The 25754-nt window shown below is 40.8% G+C and overlaps 1 protein-coding gene across 1 annotated transcript; it reads left to right on the top strand.

Annotated features, from left to right (window-relative positions):
• Positions 1 to 1431: 1431 nt before the first annotated feature.
• LOC138591161 (adhesion G-protein coupled receptor G1-like) lies at positions 1432 to 11862 on the top strand. Its single transcript, XM_069661685.1, has 12 exons — positions 1432 to 1502; positions 1821 to 1875; positions 3197 to 3287; positions 3504 to 3632; positions 4001 to 4168; positions 4246 to 4300; positions 4390 to 4481; positions 6584 to 6702; positions 8676 to 8956; positions 9663 to 9765; positions 9909 to 10222; positions 10314 to 11862. The coding sequence occupies exons 1-12, from the start codon at positions 1445 to 1447 to the stop codon at positions 10427 to 10429; spliced, it is 1581 nt and encodes a 526-aa protein (XP_069517786.1). The 5' UTR covers positions 1432 to 1444; the 3' UTR covers positions 10430 to 11862.
• Positions 11863 to 25754: the final 13892 nt, after the last annotated feature.

Here is a 25754-nt window from a genome sequence, read left to right as displayed (position 1 = left end):
ACATTCAAACTTAACTGGCTCAACATTGGGAAGGACACACTCAGAGGCAAGATTTGCATCAACATATGTGGCCACACCACCTCCTCTTGAAGGCCTATCAGCTCTATACAAAACAAAATTATCAATTTTCATTACATCATCTGTGATTTTATCATGTAGCCATGTTTCAGATATAGTGATAATACTGGGTTTGTAAAGACCAACCCATGCTCTGAGGAGATCAATTTTTGAAACAAGGCTCCTGATATTAAGATGAATAATCTTTAAACCTTTTACTGACTCAATTGTGTCTTGCTGAAGAAATAGTACAACAGGTCAAAAAGAAAAAAGTTGGGAGAGAGCAGGCAATGGGGGTGCAGAGAGCGAGAGCAGCAAACAGAACGGACAGACAAACACACGCACACACACATGATAACATAAGATGAACTAAACAGCAGGTAAGCTAAAAAAAAGAGAGAGCGAGCAACCACAGGCTCAGACTGCTACAAAGTTTACAAATGGGCACGAGGCGGGGGCCCTGCTTAATCACAGTCAACCAAGAAAAAAAATGAATGTAGATCAAGCATAAAATTATAAACATGACCTCCAGTACTCACAATAATATATACAAAACAAAAAAGTTTAAATTAATAAAAGAAGGAAGGTCATTAATTCAATTTCAAGAGAGGCAGAAGTTTTGCAAACATTCAATACTAGGTGGACAACTTGATCACACACACCAGCGTTAACAAATTATAACGTAACCAAAATGAAGTTAAGGTTTGCCAAATGTTTTCCTTCTTCTCTTAATCTTTTCTCCCTTTCTTCCACTTCTTTCCTCTCCTTTTTTATGCACAAAACGGAACGGAAAGAGTACACTGAAGGGACTTAAATCAGTCATTAATGACATCCAGTGTAGAGTAACAGAAAAAAGCAAAAAAGTTAAAGTTAAAATCATATGCATAGCTTTGATCATGATATTAAAGAAGTTTCAAATACATGTGATTTGCATGTTGCTTTGTGATCTGCCACTTCAGAAATAATGTGTGCAGGTTTCACTTCCTCTGCAGGCTGTAAGTGTCAGTTGACGTGTGCACCATTGTGACTATTTTTTTTGTCTTGCATTGATAGGTAAACTGTAATATTTAGAAACTTCCTCATTTGTCTAATGTTTGAGATTCAGTCATAGAAAAGATTGTTGTTTCTATGAACAGAGTTACATTGTAAGTGAGGGAGATCTGCTTTTCTTTCTTTCAGTATGTTGAGCTCCATAAAAAAAATCAATACATGACGTACTAACATGTTCCTCTTTTATGAGCAAGTGAGCAAACTTTTCAAGAAATTGATTATTATATGAGTCACTTCCTGTGAACAGGAACTGACTACCCCCACTCCTCCACCACCAATAATAATTGAAGATGTGAAACTCGCCACTCACATGGATCTGTAACATCAGTGGGGGAAGATGTGGAGTGCTGTTTTTATCGTCTCACTCGTCTGCCTCTCTGAGACACGTGCTGGGGGTGAGTTGTCTACATGTGTTTGTTGTTATTTATTTCTGTGCTCACAACGTAAAAACCATTTTATCTCTTGATGTGTAAAGGTCAAGGATCATCAAATCCTGACAAAAGTAAAGTCACTCACGGTCCTCTGCTTCCAGACGTTAGGGACTCTTTCACAACCAGTTGTGCAACATTAAAACCCAAAGTTTCCAACAGTAAGTGAGGATCAGGCAGAACGTCACAGCGAGTCAGACTCATGAGTTTTATTTCTTTCAGCTGTCAGTCTTGGTTTCAACGTGTCCGTTCATATATATTATCTTTTTGTTTTCTGTCTGACAGACTTCTGTGAAGATGCCATCTTCCAGTGTCAAGAAAGGGACGTCCCCTGGACCAGGTAACAGATGTTTTTATGGGGGCTGTGCCTGACCAGGGCCAGACGTTTACATTTCTTTATGTTCGACCTGTAAAGTGGAATTTAAAAATGTTATCAATGTAATACCTTATCAATCTTAGTAGTTGATATTATTAGGTTTCAATATTTTTTTGGTTTATTCAGTTTGACTCTCCAAAATGACCTCTGCTTAAAGTAACAACCTTGAACTTTTTCATTTAAATAAATGTCGTTTAAGTCACTATCACCGAAACAATGGCCACACCCATCAAGAGTCAGCACATAAGTGTCTCCTCCTCTATCTTGGTTAAATATTCTTAAATTAACTCAGCTTGGCTCTATCTCATGTATTAATGGGTGATGCTGTGAAGTGTATAGCTGATAGGCTATGTCTTTTACACTATGTAATCTATTACATGGCGAGACTAATCACTGTGGTATTAATATGCAGGACAACAGGGAGGGCAATATGCATAACATCAAAGTGTGAGAGGGGGTCAGCACAAAAATGAAAAACTCGGGTTGTATTATTCATGTACCAAACAACAGTCTTTACTAATGACTGAGCAAACTCTCCTGATGATAAAGTGCTGATCCTCTGATGATCAAACAATGTAAATACCTAAGTATACATTACTTTCAACAGTCTTTATACTGAGTTAGACTCATTGCCTGTTTGCTTCAATATGTGCAGTAATTTGCTCATATTTGAAAGTGCACACTGAAGGGAGCTCTGTATGCCGGCGTCCATAGCACAAGTGTAGTAGATGAATGTTAGCTATGTATGGCTGCGACAACAGCATGAGAGAAGTTAAAGAAATGTATCAATATGTAATCAGGCTTTAGGCTGTCTTTCAGATTTACACATAAATGATTAAAGGGCCAGTTGACTTAGGTTGCATTCGGCCTGAGGTCCACCTATTGAAAGGGTCTGCTTACACTTCACACTCTTATGAGGATGATTGTTGTTTTCTGCTGTGTAATGAACTCTGGGAAAGCTCTGGCAGGTTTGTGTTTTGTTCCTGAAACAAAATAAACAGCTTAGAAATTCATCAGTGAGCATATTAATTATAACAACGAACTATATTGTTGAATAAAAAATGTCTAATTTCCAGCAGGTCAGCCTTTCAGGAACTATCTTCACATGACTGTGCATGTTTTATACCACAGTGTGTGGCAATGTCTGCACCACACAAATGACTGTGTGGAACAATTAATATGTGAAAGGTTTTCTCTCAGTAGTGTGTATTACCTAAACATAAAGTTATAATATTTACTTTATTACCCTGGGTTTGAATGAAACATGTGAAATATGTGTTTCCAGGTGTTATGAGGTCAGGATTGCAACGTGTCGACCACGAGGCCGTCTGTTCGGCCAGTCCTTCATTCAGCTCAGAGTGAACTCCTCTCTGGAGGTGAGGCTAGACTTTAGCTCCCTGCCGTCGTCTCATCTGACTCTTAATGATAAGTTTCTCCATGACTCTAATGAACAAAACAGGGAGAGTTTTTTTTGTCACCTTTCTGTGTCCTTCCGTAGTTGTTCATGATATTAAATGCAGGTTCTCCTTTGTGTTTGGTCTAATATGAGTGTATATTTTCTGCATGTTTTTGTATGTATTCATGGTTTTCAGGCTGAGGCGAGTCCCACTCATCAGCACCGGGTTCAGATCCCATCCTCCGCTCTCCAACAAAGCAGAGGAGGCATGTCTGAGGAGGAGGTGCTGCTGGTGACAACAGTGATCCACAGCACTTACTTTAAGGTCAGTAACCCTGAAGGTACATTATATGTATAAATACTTTATATAGACGTCATATGTGAGACTAGTTAACCCCTTCTTTATCGCCCTTATTAACCCAAGAGAAGGCGGTGAGTATAGGACCTTTGACTGCACTCCAGGAGGATGGATAAACTGACTCTTTCTTTGAGCCAGCTCTCTGTATATTTGTACAAGGAAGCACTTTGCCCTCATGTTGATTTGCATTGATTTCCATGACCTCTGTGCTCACAGTGAGCTGTTGTTTACTATGAAAATGAAGTGACGGTTGGTACGTTTTAGAAGATGATTTAACTCAAATTAAGCTCACTCAGAATTAATGTTCCCTCTGATAACTGTGTCCATCCTCACAGCTGAGTCCACCTCCTGAGAAGACAAGGTCCAGATCACGTATTCAGCTCCTGCCCACCCGGAGGGACGGCGCTGTTATGGGGGGGTCTGTGCTGGTAGTGAGGGCAGGGAACCAACCTGTCAGGGACCTCGCACAACCCGTCAGATTAACCTTCACACATGGCAAACAGGTGAAATCCCAACACCTGCTGTGCTTGCATTACACTTAGCCTTACGCTGCCTTCCTCTAACTTTGAATATGTTTCAGGTGGAAGATGGGACCTGTGTGTTTTGGTATGAGCCAGAACTAGGGAATGGAACAGGTGGGCTTCATATGCCACACGGCAGTAATTTGATTTATCATAAAAATTAAACTCCTGTTTATGATTGACTTATGTCGTTTGTGTCTAAGGCTACTGGGGCACCGACGGCTGTGAAACCAACAACACAGGAAGCGAGTTTATTTGCAGCTGCAACCACCTGAGCTTCTTTGCTGTGCTTGTGGTAAAATGGCTTTATTTTTCTGCAGACCACTTTGTCAGCATGCTGAAATGTGTGCAAGGCTGGTAGTAAGAGAGATACTCAGCATTTGAGCTGTTTGGAGAGAGATCTCTGTTTCCAAAACCAAAAGAATAAGATGTAGAAACGATGTTAAGAATGCAAAAGTTTTAGACACTTTTTTAAAGTCACTATAAACTGCAGAACAGGAAAGATGCTGTTTCTTCCATTCGTCTGCATGGATAATCTACTGGGATGATGAGTAATTTAAGGACCCCTATGATAAGATTCACATTTTAAAACAGGTCAGCTGAAATTAAAAATAAGCCGCAGACTGTTTTAAACCAACTTGTGGAGCTAACGTTAGCAAAAGAGCTACAGCAATTTCAATCTGCCAGTAAATGTTCACATTTCTGAATGCAAATATTCCACTTAGTTGCAAAAAGCTTAATTTAAGACATATATTCATCAACTAATAGAGTAGCGATGTGCGAGTCAGGAGTCAATTGTTCAAAATGACTCCTTTTAATGACTCTGGAGTCACAAGTCCTCATCTCCACTAACTCGTTCACTGACTCACCCATCCTACCGGCTACTAGCCACTGCAAACTGCAAATTTGAGGCGAGACATCGCATGAGCCGAGCCCTGTGAGAAAAACTACCACTTTAGCGCTTGTTTCAACTTAGCACTTTTTCCCACAGTTCGACTCACTCCCTGCCTTGAGCTGAAGGTCTGACTCGAGTTACACGAATCAGTCACTCACTCAGTCATTCTGTACCCGCTCTCTCAGCACTTTTTCTGCACACAATCATGGGAAAACGAGCGTCACAAACTCCGCGAAATGACTGGCTTTACTATCAGAAATGGATCAATTAGGTCCAAAAACAATCAGAAGGTCTAGAAGAGCTGCACAATTAAATATAATCCCTTTAATGTTAGCAGAGTGCTAACCCGGAAGTTAGCCTGATCGGGTGATGGAAGTCTCTCGAGCGCATGCTCTATGGGCACTTGCGCAGGTGGGGGATTGAAGCTCTGGGTAACTGACTCGTAAGTGACTCGAGTGACTCGAAAACCAGACTCTCTTTAGTGAGTCACTCATACAAACTCAAGTTAGTAAAAAGAGTGGAACCTCCCATCTCTATAATAGAGTAATAAGTCAGGTAAAAACAATGCATCAGTGTGTATTAAGTCAATAATAAACTATTTCATAGCATAGATACAAAGTAGGACCCTAGCTGGCATTAGGCGAGAGGCGCCAGTCAATCACAGGGTGACACATAGACAGACAACAATTCACGCTCACACCCACACCTACAGGCAAGTTAGAGTCACCAATGAACCTAACAAGCATGTCTTTGGACTGTGGGAGGAGCCGGAGTACCCGGAGGGAACCCATACATGCACGAGGAGAACATGCAAACCCCCACACAGAAGGGCCCACTATATGTCTAAATGGTATTTAAAACCAGGAACCTTCTAGCTGTGAGGCAACAGGGCTAACCACTGCACCACTGTGCTGCCCATACGCCAAACTATAAAATTACATTTTATTTGATCTGTTTTTAAGTGAGTTGTTATGAATGTGATAAATGGGCCTATAACATTATTGCCTTATATTGATCGCAGGCCTTTGAATGGAATCTAAATCATATCATGCCTGACTTAAATTACACAAATATCATATCTGTAACAACTGGTGCTCAGAAAATGATTCAAATGCAGGGATCACACAGAGAGGAGCAGGTGTAAAATCTAACAGTTTACTTAAAGCCAGGCAGAAGGTCATACACAGGAGGTCAGTCAGAACAGCAACAGCAAGTGAAATGGTGGTGGTATACATACTGAATGACTGGTTGGAAATTGACAACAGGTGTGGCTGATTGCAAGTCAGGAAACGTACAGGAAATTAGAACAGAAATGAGGATGAAACTAAAGTTAACAAAATAAAACAAGAAGTACAAAGAGTCCATGAAAATGTTTACGATGATCAATATGATATGATAGGATGAAACTTTCCTCCCCTCCACTACTTCTGAAGTGCCTTCTGTGTGACTTCATAACTGGAAACATTTTGGGATGAATTTTCTTGTATGTTCTTCTGATTCAGAACCCTGAACTATCAGTGGATAAAAGAAGTGCAGCTAACCTGAGCTACCTCACCTACATCGGATCAGCTCTCTCCGTCTTCTTCACAACCATCACCATGATCGTCTACATCTGTCTACAGTGAGTCTTGGGTTTTTGACCCTAGTGATAAATTTCTCTTGTTAATGTTGATTTATCTGTAAAGTTTAACAGAGAGACATCTTTAGTCTTTTTGGTGAAGGTGTGGGTGGTTGGTTATAATTATTGTTATATCTATTTTACAGAACAAGCATGTAGACATGTTTAAAGTTTGAGGTTCAGACATTGTTTTAAAGTTATAATCTCAAAGTTCTCAGTTTTGTTCTATTTGGGGGCGCCTAATGGCGATAAAAGACAATTACTGGTCCATACGTCCCATATAACCAGGTGTCCACGGTTGGCTCTGGTTGATTTTCCTGGCTGACGGTCGCTTTCCTTTTTAGACTGTTTGCTTTCATCTGAGCGTCCAATTTGTTTCTTTTTCTTTGGATTTTCACTTATTCTTTAAGTTGTATCTGTCGTCATCGATGTTTTCTTTGTTTGTTCAGCCATAGTAGATTACTGTTTACTCGCAACATTTGCAGAGACCAGAAAAGCAGCCACTTAGCTCCGCCTACCCTCTCTGGCAGACCAACCACCGATGGGTGATGGAAATTGCGTCACTAACTGGGCGCAGCATGTGATTTTTTTCACGAAAGTAGCCACCGTCACCCGGTCCTTAATACTACAAATTAACAGACATTTATTATAATGAGAATCTTTGAGATTATTACTTTAAAACCTTTATTTTTCTGTCATACTGATGTACTTTAAATTTTGTTACACTGTTTAAATTTATTCATGTATTACATTCAAATATGGTAGCCGGCAGTCCTGTCAGTCAGAAGTTCTTCTAGAAATGAATCCCTAAAACATCATTCTGTCTGAAAAGCACTCACATTGACATAAATATTCACATTGCTGCAGCTTGGTGCGTGTGTGAGTGGTGTGTGAGAGGCTGACTTGTGGAAAAACCTCAGCCCTCATCAGAGCAGACCTGCCTTGTTTTCCTTCCGCCTACACCTGCTGTGTTTGTAGACAAAAAGAAATTGACATTCGACTGTGCAGGCTTGACAACATGTGCATCTTTTAAAATAAGACTGGTTTCTTGGAGGCTGGAATTACTCTTCTGAAAGACAGAAACATCTCTGGCTATTTATAACACCGTCTGAGATAACTTTTTGTCAGGAAACAGGTTCAAACTATGACCGTATAAAGATGGACAACGCGTCTCCACCTGCTCTCATTTTACAAAAGTGAAGCCACAATGCACTCTGGAGCGGAAGCTGCCATTTTGCGCATTTGGAGCCAGAGTCTACGCATGAAAGATCGGCTGGTGGAGCTGCAATAATGATGTTCTGCGCCTTCTGCTAACCACAAACGGACATTTAACCACCAACAAATTGTTGAAGATCCCTCACATCAGCTTCTTGTGTTGTTCTGAAGCAGATATTCATGGTTATGGAAAGTTCAATGTCTGTAGTGTTAGTTACGTCTTCTCTCACCGTTCCTTCTCTCTGCTAATCTGGCTGCAGAAGCGGCATTTGTCAACAGAGCTGTCAATAATTTTATAGCATCAAATAACTAATTAAAGCTAAACTTGTCAGAAAAATGCACACAATTTGACATAAATCAGCATGATAAGAACTAACTATAATGACAGAAACCATGTTTGAGAAAAATGTATTTGACATGTATTTTGATTTTATAATTTGACTCATGCGTCATCTGTTAACATGGAAGAGGCGCGCTTTATGACCTATACTGCAGCCAGTCAGCAAGATAGAGAGGGTTTGGCTTCACTTTTGTCACACCTTCCATCTTTTATACAGTCTATGGTTTGAATCAGGGGAGAAAAAGTGATGTTCATGTCCATACAAATAAAAATTAGGTGTGTCTTTACCCCTTCTGGAGGAGAAAACAAGACTGTAGGTCTGTTTTTAAGTGGAAACACCTGCAGAAATCAGGTCATTAATGGTCAGATGAAGTCCTGTATCTGCTTTAAACAATCATGATATCATGTCTCTGTCCTGCAGACGACGGCGCCCAGAGAAGACTGTCGGTGTGCACATGCACCTAACAGGAGCGCTGCTCTGCCTCCACCTCAGCTTCCTGCTCTGCAGCTTCTGGACGTGGCAGCTGAATGAGGATGAGGAGGGCTGGGTCTGCAGAGGTCTGGGCTTGTTTCTACACTGGTCCCTGCTGGCCACCTTCACCTGGATGGCTCTCGAGGGATTCCACCTTTACCTTCTCCTCATCAGAGTCTTTAACATCTATATCAGGAGATACCTGCTTAAACTCAGCATGGTGGGCTGGGGTGAGTGGGGTCTGGTTGAGATGGTGTTATCTGTCTAATGTTTATGGGGAATTAATTTGCTCTCTTCCAGTATTCTATTAATGATTAGAAAGTAGCAAAAGTACAGTGACCCTGAGAGCTCAACACACTACATTTTCAGGAAACACATGCAAATTTGCAACTATTTGTGTATGCGTTTTCTTACAATACCATCAGTAGAGCTTGTTCTATCTGATAACAGGATGCAATATATATTTTGGCCACTTGGCTTCTGCAATATCACCTAATTACCTACAGTAGATCTCATTCACCTTCCCTTTTGAGGGGCCTTGCGTTTTGTTGTTTCTATTGTCACCACATACCCAAAGACCTAACCCAACAAAGCATTGGTCTGTCTGTTAATTTGTTCTGACTTACACCACCGTGTGGCTCTACTACAGTGTCCATGCTGTCCATGAATTGGGTGCCACTTTAGCTCAGTTGGTTGAGCAGGTGCCCCAGATACAGAGGCAAAAGACATCTGCATCTGGTTCAAGTCTGACCTCGGCCCTTTGATGCATGTCACTTCCCTCTCTCTCCTCCTCACATTTCCTGTCACTCTTTGCTGTCCCATCAAAAAAGATAAAATCATCTTTAAGAAGGCAACAGAATCTAAACCATTAGTTCACAGATTTAGCTGTTATGAGGGCTCATGGAAGTCAGTATCGTATCTTTCTTGTATTTGCAGGACTTCCTACACTGACTGCAGTGGTTTGTGGGATTTCGGGCGTTTATGGCAAATACAGTCTGGAGCTGAGGGATGAAAACAACCGCAATTCAACAGCTCAGATGTAAGAAACCAACAGTCAATGTTAGGATTTTAAATATTCAACCACACAGGATTGAATTCTTGCTGTGATTCTTGCAGTGCTCAGCTTTATTCTTCTCAACAATAAGATAATTCAAACATAACTTGATGTGTGATTTCTTTAAGATGCTGGATGAGCAGTGAGTTCCCACAGCGGCTTGTAGTCAGCTACATCACCACAGTGGCCCTCCCGTGCCTGGTGATTCTGTGTAACTCCTGCATGCTGGGGCTGGTGGTGTTTAAGCTGTGGGGGCTGAGGAGGGGCAGTGAAGGCAGCAGCTGGCAGAAGATGAACAGAGAGAAGGGGTCCCGGTTATGGAAGGATTGTACCACAGTGCTGGGCCTCAGCTTTGTGTTGGGACTACCCTGGGGGTTAGCAAGCACCACCTACATGTCCTTGTTGGGGATCTATGTGTTCACTATCCTCAACTCCCTGCAGGGTCAGTGTGTGTTTGATCCTCATATACAGTCTGCATCATGCTTTGATGATTAACTCTGACAATTAACAGCCTTGTTTTTCTTTCTACTCAGGTGTGTTTATGTTCTTGTGGTGCGTCGCTTTGACCTGCAAGTCTCGATCTGACAACAACTCCTTATCCAGAGACCCCTCCTCTCAGAAAATGATTACCACCAGTTTTAATAACTAATTTACAACTAAAACATATATTATATATAAACATATGTATATAAACAATATTATCTATTGCCTATATTAGGTGTTTACTGGACTATATATGAACTAACAATGACTCACTTCCCTGTTTGGAACTTCTTTAAATAAAGATTGCAAATAAGATCATTCATCCTGAAAAGAGACCCCTATAATGAGTTACTGTTGCTTTAATTATGATGCTTATGATCACAAAAATATAAGAAATGAACATGCAAAGGCTGAATCAATGAAAAAAGATGTATTGTCTTTAAAGGTGGTTGTGATAATACACCTTATGATTAGACACTGTGAAAAGGCAGCAGCTAAAAAACAGTCACTGTGTGTTCGGGGGATGTTGGCTGTTACATGGGAATTACGGCTCTTTGAAGGGAGCCGGATCTCATGGCTCAGTTCCTTTCTGAGAGCGGCTCATTGTTCTTCTTTTGTTCTTTTTTTTTTCAGATGGTTACTAGGTTTTAGGTTGTGAGTTAAAATGTAAAAGAAAACTGAATAAAGTAGGAACAATAAATCAACATCATTGATTCGGCAGTAATTCATGATACGACTCTGTATGACTACAGACATGTCAACAAAAAAACAACAAACTTGGCAGAGGGTTAAAATGTTGCTCAGCGTCTGCACTATTGTGGTGACATGATTCTGCTGCGCGTGACCTCGTATAGCAGAGTTGTGTCATGAGTTCTTATTGTTTAATTTTGTATTTAATATATTGTGTTCTTGTCTTGATTTAGTCTTGTTTAGTTATGTAATTCATTTGTGTTTCATTGTCTAGAGATTTTCTGTTTGAGTTCTGCTTTCACAGTCCTGAGTTTGGTTTTTAGTGTTTCCTGTTTTATTTTGTAGTTCTTGCCCTATGTATGTTTTGTCTTGTTTTACTTCCTGCCTTTGTGTGTTTTCCCGCCTGTTTGATTATGTGCCCTGCCCTTATTGTTTTCACCTGCTCCCTTGATGGTCTCACCTGTGTCCGATTAGTTTCACCTCCCCAGTGTATTTAGTCTTTGTCTTCCCTTGTCCCTGTGCTAGTTCGTTGTCATCCACCGTGCGTGAGTCTTTGTCCTCCATCCTGTGTCGTCCTTCTCTGGAGTTTTGTCGTTGGTCCATGTCCATGCATCTTGTCAGTACTCTCAGTCTTCCCTGGATTTTTTCACCTTCTGTTTTATTTGGATGACTTATTGCCTGTTTTGTTTGGACCTTTTTACCATTGGATTTTGTTTACCTGCCCCCTTTGGATTCCTCATAAGAGTAAGCCTTTTGTTTCGCCTTGTGCCTTTTTGTTTAAAATAAATTCTTATTTCAGTCTGCATCTGGGTCCTCAACCTTTTGTTTAAATTTGAAACCGTGACAAGTTGCAGTTGCTGCAGAAGCTGCTTGTAATAACTCAGCATAAAGTGGATGTAGGGCAGGCAGTGAAATTTGGGCACACCTATAAAAAGAATGGCTCTCACCTACAACTCGGTTCCTGTCGTTCATCACAATACTAATTGGTACAGATACACAGACAGCATGCTGAAGTTCACAACATTTCACACAAAGACTATATATGGTAAATGGACTGTACTTATATAGCACTTTTCTAGTCTTTGCAACCACTCAAAGCTGCTTTCACACTACATGTCACATTCACACTCACATTCACACACTGATGGCAGAGGCTGCTACTTCACTTCACTTCCACTTTAAGCCATCAGATTCAACAGAAGCCTCGAAACTAGATAATTATTGGACAGGCTTCACAGTTTTTTGTGTACACAAAACATAAATACAATAACACCTCAGACATATCTTGTAGAGAAATACTTTTCTAAGGATCAGCCTAATGTTATGCAATGTATTGGTTTTCCAGTATGTGCTTCTTGTGCACATACAACCTGGATGCAGCAGTTGCAGATTAGTGCCATCTGTTGGTCAATTGAGGTCCAACAATAAAGTCATCAATAAAACCATGAAAATTACAGTGCTCACATCCACATCCATCCATTCACATAGCTGATTACAACAACAATGGCAATAAGCCATTAAAAAAAAAAATCTTTATTAATTAAAGCAATTCTCACCTTTCTGGCATTTTTACGCTTTTCTTTTGTAATCATAAAATGCTCCTAATAAGCGTGTAGCACAATAAAATGCAAAAGAAATCCACTAGGCGTTGAAACTCATCAATATTTAATTCTCATATATTTCTGATAAAAGTCTGACCAATCATTTTATTCGGTCCGAATAAATTGATTTGCCGAGCTTCCTGTCTGTCATCCGTCGCCGCGTCCCTCCCAGTTGCACCGCTGTCACGGCTCGCAAGTCGTGCGCCTCTCTGGCAGAGCAGCAGAGCGGTGAGAGAGAGCAAGGAACGGAGAACTGACAATGACTGACCAAGGCGAGCCGCCACTTCCATCATCAGCTGCCCCCACAGAGAAAATGATCAGGATAAAGAAGACTATTTCACAAAAAGCTGCCTTAAAGAAAGAGCTTGATGCGGCAAGAGGCAAGACTGGAGTCAACATCGGCTCTGCTTTCCAGCAATGGAGGAGGCTAATACAGCTACATCCGGAGCTAAAAAGAGATGAGATGGTCGCGGAGTTTCTGCTGGACAGGTACTTTTAGTTTGCCTAATCCTAGAACACAACAGTACATGTGATAACATCAGTTACCAGTTACTATCGTTCTGTAATATTATGTTATTTGTGCAGGGAAATTTAGCCTAGCGTTAGCGCCGGTAGTGTAAACAAACTGACTCCACAGCTTGGTTTGTTTAACGTTACACCACCGGTGACGTTAGCTTCAGCGTTAGCCTCAGTGTTTATTGTGAAGTTGTCATTAACCCAGTTCTAGTATTATAACTCCGGGTTGCGTTTGACTTGGTTGGCTGTACAGTAACCAGAGCTAGTTCAGGACATTGCTAGAAGACTTCTCCGGCTAATAGATAATGCTGGCTAGCTGACATCTGTGTAAATAAGACCGATCTGTCTATGTTTGTGACTTTTTCCATCCTTGGGAAGAAGTACTATTTACCAGTAGGGAATTTTAAATTGTAATAAGTTGATACATACACTTTCCCACTTACTGTACATTGTGATAACATCACTCTGTGCCAAAGCAGCCTAAGATCTATATAAAATCTAGCCTGTTTGAGTTTATGCAATTTATATCCTGTGTCACGTTTCTATTTTGTTTTTTAACTCTTTGTCGAGGTACACCACTCTCACCGTAATGGAGGACATCCAGCACCAGCCAAGACTTGGTACCCCTGGAACTCATGAAGAGCTGAATGTTACATCTAAAAGATTTGTTTGCATTACTAAACAGTAATCTTGCAAGTGCCTTATGTTATTTATTTGCTTTTTTATTGGGACCAAATAACTAATTTGTTATAGAAGACAGCTGTAAGAAAAAAAGATAAGCTTTGTACAATAATAAATGTTTTTCTAAAAACTTGATTTTAGTAATTCACTGCAGTTCATTCAGATGAAGTGGGAATATGAAACAAGGGTCATAATGGAAGTAAAGCATAATAAACATTACTTTATGTGAGTGAAGACAAAGGCAATTATACAATGCAAGGTTTTATTGAACAACGTGAATAAGAAAAAATACAAAACTATATGAACTGCTGGACTCGGATGAGATCGTCAGGACTGAGTACAGCAGGTCCACGTGCCCTCCGACCTCTGGCTCTTGTTGTGGATCTTGGGGCAGCTTGTCTGCTGGTTCCGGGCCTCTCCTCAGCAGATTCCCCACTCTGCATCACCCCACGGCCCTGCTGCTCCTACCCTGGAAGGACCTGCCCTTCTCGGGGCTCTTACAACTCCTGTGCTGGTTCCTGCTGTAGGCTGCTGCGGTCGGCCCCTGCCTCTGAAGATCCGGAACGTAGTCGGGATCTCCAACCACACTCTCCTCCAAGAAGCACCACAATTTTAAAAAAAGAAAGAGCCTTTTACTTTGTGACTATATAACATAAAGTTAAAAGAAAAAAATGTTGAAGCTAAACGTCTGAACGAGGGCTAAAGTTAGCTACCGTTAGCTACCGTTAGCTGACAAAACAGGTTCTCAACAAAGTTAACCTGTAAACAAAACTGCTTCAACTGCTCCTAATTTAATGACAATCGTTACCGGGACAATTCAGGCAAGGTAAGACGTTATGACAGCAAGAAAATATTAATTCTGCCGAAAAACGACGCATTTGACTGTAAACAAACAGGCAATGAAATGCTATAATTACGATAGTAACGTTGGTAGTTCGTCAGACTACAAAAGGTAACTAAATGTTATGAGGGAGGGAATTTTATTTTATACCACATGCAGAATTGAATATTATTTAATTACTGTTGGTTAGTTTTCACTTATCTGTGCCTCTGACTCTGACTCCGACTCCATTGACCCGTTTCACTTGCGCTGCTTCTCTCACCGCACTCGTCAGGGATGCATGGAGGAGGAGGGAGGGAGGGGAGCGTCAGAGGTCAGGCAGGGGGAAGAGGGTGGGACTTTGAAGGGAGGCGGAGTTGTTCTTTTTCAAATTTTAACTAAGTGCTGAGGGACATGCCCTTGTCTTGAAGGTTCCTGAGGATCATTGCTGCAGACCACCTGCTGCTGTGGACCTGCTCGACTGCAACAACTACTAACATCAGCCTTCCCCATAGTATCATTATTGTTGCTGCTAATGCTAATAGTAGACCTGTTGACTTCAACTGTTACAATTACGATTACCTCAGCCTTTATCATTACTCTGCTTCTCTCGCTAATGTATTTATTTTGCTAATCTTCACCCTAGTCTACCACTATTATTGGCATTGTAACCATAAGTATGTGTCTGTTGTTGTTCATGTAACAAGGACATATGTTGTTGTTTTAACAAGGACATATGTTGTTGTTGCTCTCTTCGCCTGTCTCTATCCTGCATCTCCTTCTATCCCATTTTCGGCCCATCCAGTCGAGGCAGATGGCTGTTCAACATGAGTCTGGTTCTGCTCGAGGTTTCTGCCTGTTAAAAGGAAGTTTTTCCTTGCCAATGTGCCGAATATTGCTAAGTGCTACTCATGGTGATTCATGTTGGGCCTCTCTTTAAATAACTTAACAAAGAGTCGGTCTAGACCTGCTCTTTCTGTGAAGTGTCTCGAGATAACCCTGGTTATGATTTGGCGCTATACAAATAAAATTTGATTGATTGATTGATTTGAAAGGTAAGAATTGCCTTAAATATATTGATAGCTTTAATAAGTCGTGCACATATATATGTATCTTGTATTAAAAGACGACAAGTGTATTTCAATTAAACAGTGAGTTATGAAGGAAATTGAGAAAAATGTGACAGTTGTCCCCGGTCTCCCCTACGTGCCCAGAGAGCAGCATACTGGAACACCCGCCATCCCGTGTTTGTTTTCCCCTGTCAACTTTCACCCGAGCTGTGAAAAGTCTGATCGCTCTGATCTAACAAACAAAACAACATCTATCATCAGGTATATGCCATAAAGTAGCTAAAGTCAGGGTACAGATGAAGTTTGTAGTGCCGTTCATTCATCCATACTGGCAGATGGAAGACATTCGGCGTCCCGTGTTTGTTTTCCCCTGTCAACTTTCGTGCGCTGTGAAAAGTCGGATCGAAACAACATCTATCAACAGGAATATCCCGTACAGTCAGCGTATGCAGATAAGGATATGATCAGATGACACGAACAAAAGAAGATGGAAATCTATTCAACAACCGGTCAATCAGGGTGAGCGTAATCGCTGTTTCTGCCCCCCGCAAAGCAGCACTCTCTCTAAGTTGCGTTGCCTACTTTAAATTATAAAGACGCTGACGTTTTTGCGGAGGCTGCTGCTGATCCGACATTTTCAGGACTACAAAACTTTGACAGGAGAATGCTCGAAAAACGACAATGACAACATACATGATTTCCGGTTTCCAACAACCTAGACCAGCTGTCTAACAACTGCTAGCAACTTCATTGTTAGTTTTTGATATGATTAAAATGCTTTAATTACAAAGGCCGTCCGCGGCCGTTACAGGGAAATGCAGTACGGCCGTCCGCGGCCAGTATGGGGTCTAGAGGGTTAAAGAGAGGCCCAACATGAATCACCATGGGTAGCACTTAGCAATATTCGGCACATTGGCAAGGAAAAACTTCCTTTTAACAGGCAGAAACCTCGAGCAGAACCAGACTCATGTTGAACAGCCATCTGCCTCGACTGGATGGGCCGAAAATGGGATAGAAGGAGATGCAGGATAGAGACAGGCGAAGAGAGCAACAACAACATATGTCCTTGTTAAAACAACAACATATGTCCTTGTTACATGAACAACAACAGACACATACTTATGGTTACAATGCCAATAATAGTGGTAGACTAGGGTGAAGATTAGCAAAATAAATACATTAGTGAGAGAAGCAGAGTAATGATAAAGGCTGAGGTAATCGTAATTGTAACAGTTGAAGTCCACAGGTCTACTATTAGCATTAGCAGCAACAATAATGATACTATGGGGAAGGCTGATGTTAGTAGTTGCAGTCGAGCAGGTCCACAGCAGCAGGTGGTCTGCAGCAACGATTCCCAGGAACCTTCAAGACAAGGGAGCACGAGAACTCCCGGGAAGATATATGGTTGGTAATGTTAATGGGACCAGAAGATACAGAGTTAATGAGCTGCATTAATATGACAGAGAGAGAGAGAGAGAGACAGAGAGACAGAGAAACACAGAGAGAGAGAGAGGAGCTTGGTGTGTCAGATCCCCCCGGCAGTCTAAACCTATAGCAGCATAACTATGGGCTAGTCCAGTGATTCTCAAACTGTGGGGCGCGGTGGAATGACAGGGGGGGTGTGCCAACGTTTGGAAAATGTAGCAGGCGGAACTATGTTTTGACGTCGGACAACCCGGACTCATTTTCAGGTGGCACAGTACACAAACGCGTTGTCCTCGCATATGTCAATGATTTCTGAGAGAAGCACATCACATGTAGACTTCCACACTCTAATTGTACTCTTCACTGTATTAAGTTTTAATTCATTCACAATCTACTTTAATCTGATCACTTTGCTTTCCTTCACTCCCCCAACACACCTGTACCTCTGCTCTCTGCACAGCTGCTGGCCCCGCCCCCCTCTATCTGTCTGTCTCTCTGTCTGCTTTGTTGACTACCCTCATCAGCCGTCTGTTTAATTAAGTTACAAAAGTAAAATATTTTCTCTCGCAATTCAAAACAGCACGTGAGCCGCGTGTGCACGAGGGACGTTATTAATAACGTAGCGATCAAAACGAGCGATCGATTGTTACCAAATGACATCTGCACCTTTTAGCTTTCAAGCTTTATAAACAGCGACAATCAATGCATTTACAGTAGGGACATACGGAGATACACAATATGATTGTTTAGATTAGATTGCGTAACAGAACTGCATATGATTGTGTGCGGACAGAGAGCGTCCGATGTCGGACCCTCTTTTACCCGTTAGAACACTGTGAGGAGTAAACTGGCCCCGCTGTTGTTTATTTGGTTGCCATGAGTTCACGTGTGATTGATGTCCTGTGACTCCTGTCACTGTTTCAGGGCCGCCACAGCAAAATGTATGTAGCGGAAACACTGTTTTTTTTTAAGCACTGATTGAACTTTATTGTTATTGTTCTGAAAAAGTTATTGCACATTTTATTATATTTCTATTTGGAAAAAGTCTGATGGAGCAATTGAAATAGTTGGGTTTTTTTGCACAGCAAATTACTCAGAGAAAAGTGAAAAGAACGGTCACGATCTTGACTGTCTGTCAATAAAAGTTTAACTTCACCCATTTGTGACATTTTTTTTGGGGGGGGGGGGTCAAGGGGGGGCCTGGACATTTTTTTTTCTCCAAGGGGGGGCTTGACAGAAAAAGTTTGAGAACCACTGGGCTAGTCCAAGCCTGAGCCAGCCCTAACTATAAGCTTTATCAAAGAGGAAAGTTTTAAGTCTACTCTTAAAAGAAGAGAGGGTGTCTGCCTCCCAGACCCTGACTGGTAGATTGTTCCAGAGGAGGGGGGCCTGGTAATTGAAGGCTCTACCTCCCAAACTACTCTTAGAGACTTTAGGAACCACAAGCAGACCTGCATCCTGGGAGCGCAATGTTCTAGAGGGGTAATATGGCACTATGAGCTCTTTAAGATATGATGGTGCCTGACCATTAAGAGCTTTGTAAGTAAGAAGAAGGATTTTAAATTCTATTCTAGATTTTACAGGAAGCCAGTGCAGAGAGGCTAATACAGGAGAGATGGGATCTCTCTTCCTAGTTCTTGTCAGCACACGTGCTGCAGCATTTTGTACCAGCTGCAGAGTTTTTAGTGACTTATTAGGGCAGCCTGATAGTAACGAGTTACAATAATCCAACCTGGAAGTAACGAATGCATGGACTAGTTTTTCTGCATCGTTTTGAGACAAGATGTGTCTGATTTTTGCTATGTTGCGAAGATGAAAGAAGGCTGTCCTTGATATCTGTTTTATGTGGGAGATGAAGGACATATCCTGATCAAATAGAACTCCCAGATTCCCAGAACAAAACAAAAACAATTGAAGAAAAAAAACAATAATCTCCAGTGTGATTCCACCCATTGTACACGTTCAAAAAGGAGTAGGAAGAAGCATACACTTGTCGGGTCCTACCCCCATGTTCACTCATTATTCATATAATAATAATGATGATAATAATAGTAATAATAGTAATAAACAAAATTAATAATATTAGTACCAATTATAATAGTAGTATCAATAATAACAACGACAACAATTTACGCTATTTAAACAGATGTGCACAATTACACAGAATGCCCCAACCCAAAATGGCTGGTGAACATCAAGACCCCTCCACCCTGTTTTTTGTGAAGATTATGCTTTTGTAACTGTTTTTAAAGTGAATCATGTTTGGACATTGTTGAAGCTCCACATTCAAACTATTCCATAGTTTTACACCAGCAACTGATAGAGAGAATTGTTTCCTTGTTGTGTGTATTTTTTGAGTTTTGAAGTTTAGTTTTCCCCTTAGATTGTACCCTCCCTCTCTTTCCTGAAACATTTTCTGTATTTTATGTGGTAAAAGTTTATTTCTTGCTTTGTACATGAATATTGCTGACTGAAACTGCACAATGTCATGAAGTTTAATCAGTTTAGATTTAATGAATAGTGGATTGGTGTGTTCCCGAAAAACGGCATTGTGAATTATTCTGATGGCTCTTTTCTGTAGTATGAATAATGGTTGTAGGGAACTGATGTATGTGTTACCCCAAACCTCCGTGCAATAAATTAAATAAGGTAAAACCAGTGAACAGTACAGAATGTAGAGTGATTTGTGATGTAGAAGGCTCTTTGCTTTGGCTAGGACTGAAATACTTCTTGACAGTTTGGGGTGGATATGTCTAATGTGAGATTTCCAGGAGATTTTGTCATCTATTGTCACCCCTAGGAATTATATCATGAACCCTTTCTATGTTAACCCCCTCTATGTGCACTCGAGCTTGATTAATGATTTTGCTGTTTCCAAATACCATGATTTTTGTTTTGCTCAAATTTAATGAAAGCTTGTTAGTGTCAAACCAAAATTTTATTTTGCTTAGTTCAGTTCTGATTACATCCAAAAGTTGCTGTAATTTCTCCCCACACCCCAGGATATTTGTGTCATCAGCAAACAGTATGAACTTTAGTAATAGTGATGTCCTGCATATGTCATTGATGTATATTATAAATAGTTTTGGACCTAGCACTGAGCCTTGGGGAACACCACAAACAATGTCCAAACATGATGACTGAGATTCATCCAACTTCACAAACTGCTTCATGTTTTTTAAATAGCTTTTAACCCACTCCAGCGCTACTCCCCTAATCCAATAGCGTTCCAATTTATTGATTAGAATTTCATGATTTAAAGTATCAAATGCTTTTTTTAGGTCGATTAACACTCCAACTGCATATTTCTTGCTGTCTATGGCTTCTGGATTTCTTCAATGAGTTCTGTTAGAGCTAGGGAAGTTGACCGGTTGGACCTGAATCCATACTGGCTGTCAGAGAGTATTTTGTATTTATCAATGAAATTGTCCAGTCTATTATTAAAAAGTTTTTCAAGGATTTTTGAGAACTGTGGTTGAAGTGAAATAGGCCTGTAGTTTGTGAAATTGTGTTTATCTCCAGTTTTGTACAATGGTATAACTTTAGCTATTTTCATGCTGTTAGGAAATTGGCCAGTCTGGAAGGACAAATTAAAAATATGTTTTAGAGGTTTGGATATCCCATCTATTACCAATTTAATTACTTTAATATCAATATCATTATAATCAGTGGATACTTTATTTTTGCATTTCTTCACAATATCTATAATTTCTTTCTCCTCTACCGGTTTGATATACATTGAGTTTGGATTTGTTTCGATGAGAGTATTGCTTGTGTTGGTCACTGATACTGGAACTGGGATTTCTTTTGCCAAGTTAGGTCCTACATTTACGAAAAAATGATTGAAATTATTGACCACATCATCCATGTTGTTGATCTCCTTATCATTATCAATAAAGTAATTAGGATAGGTAGGTTGACTTGAGCCATTTCTAATTGCATTGTTTAATATATTCCATATTCCCTTGGGATTATTTTTATTTTCATCTAGTAATTTATTATAATATTCCTTCTTACAGATTCTCATGATATTGGTTAACTTATTCTTGTATTTCTTGTACTTCTCTTCTGCTTCTTTGGTTCTGTGTTTAATGAATTCTCTATAGAGTGTATTTTTCTTTTTACAGGCATTCTGTAAACCCTTAGTGATCCACTGCTTGTCTTTGTTTTTTTTGTTTTTTGCAATAACATTTAATTGGACAACTGTCGGCATTCTTTAGCTGTCTTTAGCTGACTTTAGCTGAGAAGTGTGCGGGTGAAGCAGGCGTGTGTCCCACAGGGCTGATTGACTCGTGTCAGCTGCTTTCATTGATCATCACCTTTCCATTATTATGGTTTGAAATGCAACAGCAGAAAACCAGAGTTGACAACCTGACCACCAGTGTGACATACCTATATGACCTGATCAATAAAATACACACCAGACTAACAAGTGACTTGATTAAACAGCTGACATTTAAAGCACTGATCCAAACTGTTCTGAGCTCTCCAAATCTGACCTGGCCTAAAAGATCTTAGGAAACAACCCTGGCTGATCTCAAAGCTTTACAGCACAAAAATTTGACGGGGTGGTTGGGCAGAAATCTGTGGCTTGGTAAAACTACCTTCACGGCAAGACAACGCATACGAATCCTGTTACATTTGCATGGGGAAAGGCTATCAATTGAAATTGGCCGCGCCTCTCCCTTCCACCAAACCGTGGTTACGGTCAGACCCTCTGTCTCATAACTTGACTTTTTCGCAACAGATATTTCCAATAAAGGTTCAGACCCTTATGTTCGGCTTCAAGCTCTCTAGTCAGGCCCCATGCGAGTGTTACACTAGAACTAAAAAACGTAAACTAAAAGATGTATTTGTGGGACATTTTCCAGTCCACTGTAATGTCACATGGTACATTACAGACACCGACATGACTGAAAATGATATTGACTTGGATTGGAGAACCAGTACTAACCTGGTGACAGCGGCTGACACAGCTCTGTCAGACATCTGGTGGTGTTGTGTTAAGAAACACTTTTTCCAGGAGCTCCCTCATCCAATGATGTCGTCTACAAGCGCACCAAGTAGCCGTATGTCAAGTGATGAGGTCAGGGTTAGATTCCGACATTGTATTTAGTTATTTAGTCTGTAAAACTGTAGTTCATAGCTTACATGTAAGATAGCGAATGTTATTATTACTTGTTTCGTATTGTGGTAACGTTAGTGTTTATTGATAATGTTAGCTTATATTAGCATGCTAATTAGATCGCTAATGTTAGCGTTTACTGCTAGCATTAGCAATCTAATTAGCATGCTAATATCAGCTAACATTAGAGAAGTAATGGTGAAAGATATTCTATTGTAGGTTAGAGCCATAGAGGGATAGCGTTAGCAGGATACAGATCTTTTTCTCCATTTGCAGAGTGAAAGACCAGCTACACCACCTGGTAACGTTACGGAGGTTAGAGGGAGAGGAAGAGGGCGGAGAGGCAGAGGTGGTGGAGCAGTCAGGGCCAGGCGAGGGAGAGGAGCTACCAGTGTCAGGACATTTTTTAGTACCCCTTCAGATTCTAGTAATGTATATTTTCATTACAAGGGACAGCTGTACTTCACAAGTTAGAACAAAAAAGAAAGTAATGTAACAAACAACTTTGACACTTTATTGATGAATATCTTGTAAGTTACAGAACATTGTTGGCCATTCTTTTCAATACTGAGAATAAAAGTTCTCATTTTATCAGGGTGTGCCTGCTCTTTTATTCTATGATCATGCCTGGGAAGACATGTTGGGTTCCTATCTGGATCAGCATGGAAAACTGGTCCTGTTGAAGACATTGAAGTTAATATACGTTTTTATGTTTTTTATAGTTTTGTCAAAAAAACTATAGGCTGTTGCCAAAAGTATGTGTTAGAAAGTAAGTTCATAAGCTACAATAAAGAAAACAAATCAGATGTGGCTGGTGCTGGTGCTGGAAAAAAAGTATGGGGGGGGACCAAACCGAGCCCTCGAGGGTTATCTATTCGAAGGCTCATCCTCTTAGGCATCCCCACTCCACTCGTGATTCTTCTGTTTACAATCATTGCTTGCAGCTCAGAGATGTATATGTACGTTTTACAGATTTCAGGGCGTATACACTGTATCTTCTGGCATTTTATGTACACCCTTCGGAAGCTGCAATTACACAATTCAACCATTCAATATCACTTATTCATAATCATAACTGACCTTGAGTGCGCATGTAAACAAATACTCACTGGCATACAAAACGTTGATTAAAAATGTCTACCAGTACTGTAAACGGGAATAACTCAGGTGTAAAAAAATGTGTGCCTTCAGCTGTTTTCAATGTTGGTCGGTTTCAATGGAAATTGTAGGGCAGAGCAGCAAGCAGTACTCTTGCCTTGTAAACTGGCGGAATGAAAGCATAGCGCTTGCTGGCATACATTAGAATATGATTCTGGAATGCCTCCAGGTCTGCTGTTGATCTGATTGAACAAAAACAACATTTTTTTTTTTTTTTTAAATAAGCACAAGTAGTTATATAATGTACATCTGTGTGAGAGATGTAGGCACACTTTACCTGAAGCGCAGATATTTATGTGCATCCTTCTGCCAACGCTTATTGAGAACAATGTCCACCAAAAGCTTTGTGGCACTTGGAGTCTCTCTGGATCCACTCCATCCTGTGTGTTTCTTCCAGGTGCCTATGTTGGCAGATTCCCATAGTCCAGGTGTGAACGTCACAGACATGGTGAAGGATGCCAACCCATAGTACCTGCAAAAACATAAAACCACATTATAACAACGTCATTCACATGGAAATGAATGAGAAAAATGTATATGAATCATATGCTTACAGGAAACTGCTCGGTTGTGTCAGCTGTCTTACAACACCACCAAAAGTGGTTTACAATGTCTTTCAGCCAGTTGAGGAGAATGGACTGTCCTTTTATCTTTGCTGCCTTGAGGAGACAAACAAAAGAAATAATAATGTAAGGCATGGGTATTCAACCATATTCCATGGAGGGGTGAGAGAATGCAGACTTTCACCCCAAACAAACTTACAGCAGCAATTTTTTTGCTCAGGTTCTTGGCACAATGCCACATGTCCAGACTGTGATGGATCGCAAGGGTCAACACATGTATTCATACATTATTTCAGATGAGCCACAGAGTTCCAGGAGGTCTGCCGCTTGTCTATGGTGGCAACATGAATTATCTCCTTGGTGTCATTCTCCATGGTGGTGTAGCTGCAGTACTGTGCACAAAAAGAAAAAAACAGAAAATAAAATATGAGTTAGCTGCTTACATACAATCACATTGCCACTGCCTCATTTCGTCAATTCTTGACAACATGATAAAGTTTAAGCTACGCACCTAGAACCACAACATCTTTCCCTTGAAGGTGACTGAGAGCCTCAGTCCTGCTCTCTTCCCAGAACTCCTTTATCGTGTTGACACAGCAGGTGTCCTGAATGGAGAAGAAGGTGTTTTTGTTCACCATCCCCATGTTCATTAATTTGAACAAGAGGGCCACCTTTGAGTAGTTGTTGCCAGACAACAAAATGTTGGTGGACAACATAAAATCTCCAGCTCGAATCCCAAACTTCATGACAGGCTGGGAATTCCACCTCCACAAGGTGTGTCCATTGGGACAGATCTAAAAGTCAAATATAAGTAATGACTGCATTAGGCATGTACAGCACTGGCTATCACAAGAAACTTACGGGGGGTATTGCGACCATACAGTTATGATATGTTTTGACTGTCAAGACTTACCCATTCGCCACTCTTTGCTGTGCCCTTGGAATTGATGTTGATCGCAAAGGGGGCATCGCAGGTGGTCGCTCCACTCCAGTTCTCAAAAGGCCTATACATTTATCAATCTATTCCCTCTCTTTCACATGTTGCTTTGCAAAGTTGTCAACTGTTGTGAGACTGAACGGGGGTCATGTTTCCTTAAATTCCATGTGTACACATATAATGGAGGAGTGGGATCTAAGTACACACCTCTGTGCAAATAACCACAATACCAAATTCATAGTTGTCCCTCCCGCCCCTATAGTGTTGGCAGTCCTACCACTCAATTAGGAGGATTTAAACAGTCACTTGCTTTCAAAGCAGAATGAGTTGCACCATAGTCAACTAAGAATTCTATCTCCTTCCCAGCTACAAATATTTTAGCTAAAGGTAATTGCAATGGGGGAATCACACATTGGGGCATCTCTAACTCAAGCTCTTCTTTTGTGTTTTGAGAAACCTTATGTGTTTGTGTTTTTGCTCACCCTCTTCCAGGTCCTGTCCTGTCTCCCTGGCCAGTCAGTAGCCTCCTCTCCCACGGCCTCTCATTCCCCGGTTTGCTGTAACTCAGTTTTCTGGCCGGAACTGCCATTGTTCTTTGTCCTCTTCATATTCTGGTTGAGGACAGTCTTTTATCCAGTGATCATAACTCCCACATCGATAGCAACCCTCCGGGCGAGCCTTAACAAAAGGCCAACCTCTGCCTCTTCGCCCCGACCTCCCTCTTCCACGGTTACGTTGTAATTTCTGCTCATAGGCTTGCAGCTGGGCCATTTGAAGTCTATTTCCCAATTTCTCTTTTTTTGGTCGGCATTTTTATCACTCTTCGCTGCCACCTTTTCTGCATGCCGAGCATGTGCCAGAATGTCAATCAGACATCCTGTCTCCAGTGTAACACAATGTTTCTG

This window comes from Semicossyphus pulcher, unplaced genomic scaffold (genome assembly GCF_022749685.1).
Source record: "Semicossyphus pulcher isolate SPU_LCO1_2020_fin unplaced genomic scaffold, fSemPul1.0.p SCAF_1, whole genome shotgun sequence".
Lineage (NCBI taxonomy): Eukaryota > Metazoa > Chordata > Actinopteri > Labriformes > Labridae > Semicossyphus > Semicossyphus pulcher.
This window is presented reverse-complemented; position numbering and strand designations above follow the sequence as displayed.

What these genes read in the sequence shown, in the direction of transcription:
- LOC138591161 (XM_069661685.1), top strand. Translation starts at nt 1,445, where the DNA reads ATGTGGAGTGCTGTTTTTATCGTCTCACTCGTCTGCCTCTCTGAGACA. An exon ending in CTCTGAGACACGTGCTGGGG is followed by an intron (nt 1,503 to 1,820) that starts GTGAGTTGTCTA and finishes TCTGTCTGACAG; the next exon opens with ACTTCTGTGAAGATGCCATC. An exon ending in AGAACTAGGGAATGGAACAG is followed by an intron (nt 4,301 to 4,389) that starts GTGGGCTTCATA and finishes TTTGTGTCTAAG; the next exon opens with GCTACTGGGGCACCGACGGC.